The sequence below is a fragment of the Manacus vitellinus genome, unplaced genomic scaffold (genome assembly GCF_001715985.3).
Source record: "Manacus vitellinus isolate BGI_N305 unplaced genomic scaffold, ASM171598v3 scaffold_65_pilon, whole genome shotgun sequence".
In the NCBI taxonomy this organism is placed as follows: Eukaryota; Metazoa; Chordata; class Aves; order Passeriformes; family Pipridae; genus Manacus; species Manacus vitellinus.
The window spans coordinates 110,053-116,525 of NW_021940724.1; the positions used below are offsets into that span (position 1 = coordinate 110,053).

The window sequence follows — 6,473 nt, forward strand, 5'->3', positions numbered from 1 at the left end:
TCCCTGTGGGATAAGGAGCTGTTTTCCTGCTTTTCCTGGAACCCCGTGTTCTCCATGGCATTGTTTCACACTCCTCTTCCTTTTCCATGCCCTCAGGGAGTTTCCAGGATGTGGGAACATCGTGACCTTCTCCCAGTTCCTCTTCATCGCCGTGGAAGGTTTTATCTTCGAGGCCAATTTTGGGAGGAAGAGCCCGGCCATCCCAATCAGGTACAGTGCATCCCAAACTTTTGCTGGGCAGGGATTATCCCTGCCTATCCCAGACCTCCAAAAGCCCTTAATAAAGTGGCTCATCCACTTCTCCTGCCTCAATCCCATCCATCCTCCAGCCACCCTGACAACCTGTGAGGCCTGATAAAAACACGGACTCGTTTCTCAGGAATTCTTGACAGGAAACTGCCCTCAGATCCTTCCCTGTCAGAGGCACAGGGGAATATTTTCCACAGGGAAGACTTTGCTGTGGTTAAAGAGCTTTTTTTTTTTATTTTAAAGAGAGTTTTCCTGGAAATTTAACAGATCATCTCCTCGTTATTCCCTGGTTGCTCCTGCTCTTGCTCCAGGCCTTTCCCTGCAGCCCAGGAGGGTTCCTGAGGTGTCTCCCAGCATTCCAGGGTGGGAATTTTTGCCTTTCCAGGTACTATTTGATCATGGTGGCCATGTTCTTCACCGTCAGCGTGGTGAATAACTACGCCCTCAACCTCAACATCTCCATGCCCCTGCACATGATCTTCCGCTCGGTGAGTGCCGCCCTTTTCCCGCTTTTCCTCCTCTGGAATTCTTCTTCCCACATCCTCTCCCTGCTCCGTGTGTTCTGCCAGCCCTTCCTTCCCCAAGGCCACCAAAACAGCCCTGGATTTTGGCCAGAGGGATCCCAGCTTTCCCTGGCACCACCCACGTGGAAACCCCATGTCCTGCTGTGGGATTCTTGGTGGAATATCCCGTTCCTGAGAGCCGGGATTTGGGATTTGGGATTTGGCCTGGTGGTGTCCTGACCATCCCATCCCATTCCAGAGAGCCTGGATTTGGGATTTGGCCTGGTGGTGTCCTGACCATCCCATCCCATTCCAGAGAGCCTGGATTTGGGATTTGGCCTGGTGGTGTCCTGACCATCCCATCCCATTCCAGAGAGCCTGGATTTGGGATTTGGCCCAGTGGTATCCTGACCATCCCATTCCAGAGAGCCTGGATTTGGGATTTGGCCTGGTGGTGTCCTGACCATCCCATTCCAGAGAGCAGGGATTTGGGAAGAGCCTGGATTTGGGATTTGGCCTGTTGGTGTCCTGACCATCCCATTCCAGAGAGCCTGGATTTGGGATTTGACCTGATGGTGTCCTGACCATCCCATTCCAGAGAGCAGGGATTTGGGACTTAGCTTAGTGGTGTCTTGGACATCCCATTCCAGAGAGCAGGGATTTGGGAAGAGCCTGGATTTGGGATTTGGCCTGATGGTGTCCTGACCATCCCATTCCAGAGAGCAGGGATTTGGGACTTAGCTTAGTGGTGTCTTGGACATCCCATTCCAGAGAGCAGGGATTTGGGAAGAGCCTGGATTTGGGATTTGGCCCAGTGGTATCCTGAACATCCCATTCCAGAGAGCCTGGATTTGGGATGGTGACTCCACCCCTACCCTGGGCAGCTGTGCCAGGGCTGGACAACCCTTTCCATGAAGAAATTATCCCTAATATCCAATCTAAACACCCCCTGGCATAAGGAGAAGCTGTTTCCTCTCATTCCCACCCCGTCATTCTTCCTGACCTTGGATTTCTCTTGGAGTTGTGGCACCATTGGATTGGGTTTTCAGTATTTCCATGGGCTGGGCATCCCAGTCTGGGGAATTCTGTCCTGCTGACCCTTTGTTTTGTTTTCCCCCTTCCTTTCCCAGGGTTCCCTCATAGCCAGCATGGCTCTGGGAATCATCATCCTGAAGAAAAGGTAAATCCCAAACTTCCCTCGTATCATCAAGGACTGCTCTGGTAAATCCCAAACCTGTCTCTTGAATCCTCAGGGAATGTCCTGCCATTGACTTAATCCTGATGGGGGCTCCAGGCCTTCCCTTTTCCTGTTAAATATTCTTATTCAGTGGTGGGAAAACCGGGATACAGAGGTGTTCCTGGACTAGAGGCTGGAATAGCTCTTCCCTCTGTATGTCCACCTCCTGGTCCTGGATGGAGCTCTCCAGGTGAGCCCATCCCATGGGAGACAGTCCTGGATGGAGCTCTCCAGTTCATCCCATCCCATGGGAGACAGTCCTGGCTGGAGCTCTCCAGGTGATCCCATCCCTGGGGCAGCAGCTCTTCCCCCCCTGCTGTCCCGTGGTGCCTCCTCCATGGGGTCAGTCCCTCCCAGATGAGCTGCCCCAGGTGGGTCCCCACAGGGGCCACGAGTCCTGTCCAGGAAAAGCCTGCTCTGTGTGGGCTTCCCTGTCCACAGGCTGCAGGTCCCTGCCAGGACCTGCTCCATCCTGGGCCTGCCACAGGGTCATGGCCTCCTTCCTGCATCCCCCTGCTCCATCCTGGGCCTCCTTCCTGCTCCTTCCTGCTCCATTCTGGACCTCCTTCCTGCTCCATCCTGCTCCATCCTGGACCTCCTTCCTGCTCCATCCTGGGCCTCCTTCCTGCATCCCCCTTATCCATCCTGGGCCTCCATCCTGCTCCATCCTGGGCCTCCTTCCTGCATCCCCCTGCTCCATCCTGGGTCTCCCTTCTGCTCCTTCCTGCTCTTTCCTGGGCCTCCTTCCTGCTCCATCCTGGGCCTCCTTCCTGCATCCCTTTGCTCCTCCTGCCCCTCCTCCTGCCTTACCCTCGGGCTCTGCATTGTTGGTCCCACGTTCCCACTCCGCTCTTCCCTGGCTGGAATTCCTTCTGCCCCACAACCTTCTGTTCCTAAATCTGTTATCCCAGCGGCGTTCCCGTCACTCCTGACGGGCTCGGCCTTGGAATCCCATCCTGGAGCAGCTGGAATTGGCTCCACAGGACAGGGGGAAGCTTCCAGCAGCTTCCAAGAGAAGCCACCCCTAGAGCCTCTCCTGCTACCAAACCCCAGCCCCAGAACCCCACTACAGCCCGTTATCCCAGATTTCCAGGGTTTGCTGGAGAGCAGGAGCTGAGAAGGGTCGCTGAGGTGTCTCCTCTCTCTTCCCTGGGCAGGTACAGCGTGTCCAAATACACTTCCATAGCCCTGGTATCCCTTGGGATCTTCACCTGCACTTTCATGTCTGCAAAGCAAGTGGTAAGGACTGGGAAAGAACCCCAATCCTGGCTCTGACCCTCGTTATTCCAGCCCCTTCCTCCTAATTCCCTTTGCCTGAGGGAGACACGAAGCGTCTCCTCCCTCTAAACCCGCTCCCCCGTTCCTGGTTTTATTTCCCTGTGCTTTGGAGGGAAGGAATGCACACAGAAATGTGGGATTGAAATTCATTATAAATGCCTTTTTAGCCTGCTTTTTGCTCAGAAGAAACCTTCTTTTTGGTTTGTTTTGCCACAGAGATAACAGATAAAAGCTGGGTTTTTTTTCCCCTTACTCAGGAGCGGGTGAACCCTAAACAAAACTCGGCCATCTTCACTCTTTTCATCCCAAAAAAGATGGTTGGCTTTCAGGCAGGGATTTTTCCAGACCTTTGGTTATCCAGCCTGTGTTTGGAGAACGGGAGGGAGGGAGGAAATCCAGGAATCCAAGCCCTTGGAGCTTCCCTGGCTCAGCACCCTCAGCCTCATCCTGGCAAGGGATGGCACAAATGTGGCCCAAAATGCTGCTCCAGGGAAAATTGGCTGCACTTAATCCAGCTCTGGGAGGTTGGGAATGAAAAACTGGGCTGTCAAACCTCCAAATTCCCTGGCATTTAAGGGCTTTTAAGGCTCTGAGAACATCTGGGGAAGGGCTGGGTGTTAATCCAGGATTTGGGATAGAGCTGGGGCAAAGGGGAGTGAGTTAATTTTCCCTGAATTACAGGGAAAGAGGGGAGGCAAGTCTGGAGTTTTACCCTGCTCTGACAGCACCTTTAGCCTGCTTTCCTTCATGTATTAACCACAAACCAGGTTTTAGGCCTGATTTTAGGCTTGGCCAAAGCCCTTGTTCCTTCCTACACACTCATCTGTGGGATGGGCCCAGAGGAACCTGTGAAAGGGCTGGTTTGGGAGCTTTCTGAGGGAGTTTTACCCTGCTCTGACAGCACCTTTAGTCTGCTTTGCTTAAGGAATTGACCATAAACCAGGTTTTAGGCCTGGTTTTAGCACCTGACTGGGGTTTTAGCACCTGACTGGGACTTGGCCTTGTTCCTTCCTACACGCTCATCCCTGGGATGGGCCCAGAGGATCCTGTGAAAGGGCTGGTTTGGGAGCTTTCTAAGGAAGTTTTACCCTGCTCTGACAGCACCTTTAGCCTGCTTTCCTTAAGGAATTGACCATAAACCAGGTTTTAGGCCCAGTTTTACACTTGCCCACAGCCCTTGTTCCTCCCTGCACACTCGTCTGTGGGATGGGCCCAGAGGAACCTGTGAAAGGGCTGGTTTGGGGGCTTTCTAAGGGAGTTTTACCCTGCTCTGACAGCACCTTTAGCCTGCTTTCCTTAAGGAATTGACCACAAACCAGGTTTTAGGCCTGGTTTTAGCACCTGGCTGGGGTTTTAGCACCTGACTGGGACTTGGCCAAAGCCCTTGTTCCTTCCTACACGCTCATCCCCGGTATGGGCCCAGAGGATCCTGTGAAAGGGCTGGTTTGGGAGCTTTCTAAGGGAGTTTTATCCTCTTCTGACAGCACCTTTAGTCTGCTTTCCTTAAGGAATTGACCACAAACCAGGTTTTAGACCTGGTTTTAGGCTTAGCCAAAGCCCTTGTTCCTTCCTACACACTCATCTGTGGGATGTGCCCAGAGGAACCCATGAAAAGGCTGGTTTTGGGAGCTTTCTGAGGGAGTTTTATCCTCTTCTGACAGCACCTTTAGCCTGCTTTGCTTAAGGAATTGACCACAAACCAGGTTTTAGGCCTGGTTTTAGCACCTGACTGGGGTTTTAGCACCTGACTGGGACTTGGCCAAAGCCCTTGTTCCTTCCTACACGCTCATCCCTGGGATGGGCCCAGAGGATCCTGTGAAAGGGCTGGTTTGGGAGCTTTCTAAGGGAGTTTTAGGCCTGGTTTTAGGCTTGCCCAAAGCTCTTGTTCCTCCCTGCACACTCCTCCCTGGGATGGGCCCAGAGGAACCCGTGGAAGGGCTGGTTTTGGGAGCCTTTCAGGTGACACTAAATTGTTTTTGTGGTGGGAGAATCCCGCCTTTTCCCAAGCCGGGGCGTTTCTTTCAGAGAAGCTGCTTTTTGATGGGACACTGAGACTTTTTTTTGCTGGGATCTGGTGCAGGGTGGGAAGCAAATGGTGCCAGGGAAGCAGCTCTGGGGAATGGGAGACCTTGGGATTTGCTTGGAACGCGAGACATGAAGCGAGGTCCGGGTGGGACGTGGTGGTGACTCTTGTATCTCCCTCCAGGCATCTGACTCCAGCCTAAACGAGGAGGATGGAGTCCAGGTTTTCCTGTGGTGGCTGCTGGGTGAGTGCCAGGATAATTCCTGGAATATTGGCAAGACTCGCTTTTGATGGCTTCGATTCCTCTGCAGGGCTACTTCAGGCGTTCCTTCAGCACGGAATTCCAGGGAGGAGGCCTTAAAATCTGCCCCTGGAGTCCGGTTTTATACCTTTGGGAAAATCTGGGATTGATGTTTTGTCAGGAGAGGCCAAAACTATCCCTGGTACCCACCAATTTAGGGCCGAGCCTGTTATTTTGAAGAGGTCCCTTGGCACGTTTGGAATGAAACCCTTGTGTCTCTTGGCATCCCAGCCTTGGGAATAAAACTCTTGTGTCCCAGGGCTGTTCCCAGTTTTCTGGCTTGGCTTTTTTTATCCCAGGAAAGCCAAACTGTGGGAGTGTCCCTGTTGGAGCTGTGCTTCCCTTGCAGGCATCGCCGCCCTCACCTTCGCCCTCCTCATGTCCGCCAGGATGGGGATTTTCCAGGAGACTCTGTACCAGAGGTTTGGGAAGCATTCCAAAGAGGCCCTCTTCTACAATGTGAGTCCTGCTGGGCAGCTGGAGCTGCTCCAAGAGCCCCTTTGGCTCTGGGCTTGGCGCGGATCCGGAGGAGGGCCGCGCTCTCCCATCCGGTTTTCCAGGCTGGGAATTGGGGTGGATTCCCATAACCTGGGGTGGATTCCCATCACCATGGCTCTGTTCTCTCTCCCCAGCATGCCCTGCCACTCCCTGGCTTCCTGCTCCTGGCCCCCAACATCTACCAGCACGCCGTGCTCTTCAGCCAGTCCGGTGAGTTGGGCACGGGAATCCTTGGCCTGGACCTTCCCATCCTCTGGAAAACGCTCCGGGAATCTTTCAGGCCGGCAGTTGTGCCTTCCAGCCTTGGAATGGGCAATCACCTTGGGATGTGCAAGCCCTTTGAATTTTCAGGAAGGAATTCCTGGCTGGGAGGGGGGGGAGGGG

At 53.7% G+C, this 6,473-nt stretch overlaps 1 protein-coding gene across 1 annotated transcript in view; it reads left to right on the forward strand.

Moving 5' to 3' along the window:
- The window catches only part of SLC35B4 (solute carrier family 35 member B4), a 30,013-nt gene that overhangs the window by 18,648 nt on the left and 4,892 nt on the right, over positions 1–6,473 (forward strand). The window contains exons 2-8 of the mRNA XM_029963948.1: positions 97–210; positions 635–737; positions 1,883–1,932; positions 3,147–3,228; positions 5,474–5,534; positions 5,941–6,050; positions 6,224–6,379. Coding sequence (XP_029819808.1) covers positions 97–210; positions 635–737; positions 1,883–1,932; positions 3,147–3,228; positions 5,474–5,534; positions 5,941–6,050; positions 6,224–6,379 — 676 coding nt within the window. The remainder of the gene's footprint in view (positions 1–96; positions 211–634; positions 738–1,882; positions 1,933–3,146; positions 3,229–5,473; positions 5,535–5,940; positions 6,051–6,223; positions 6,380–6,473) is intronic.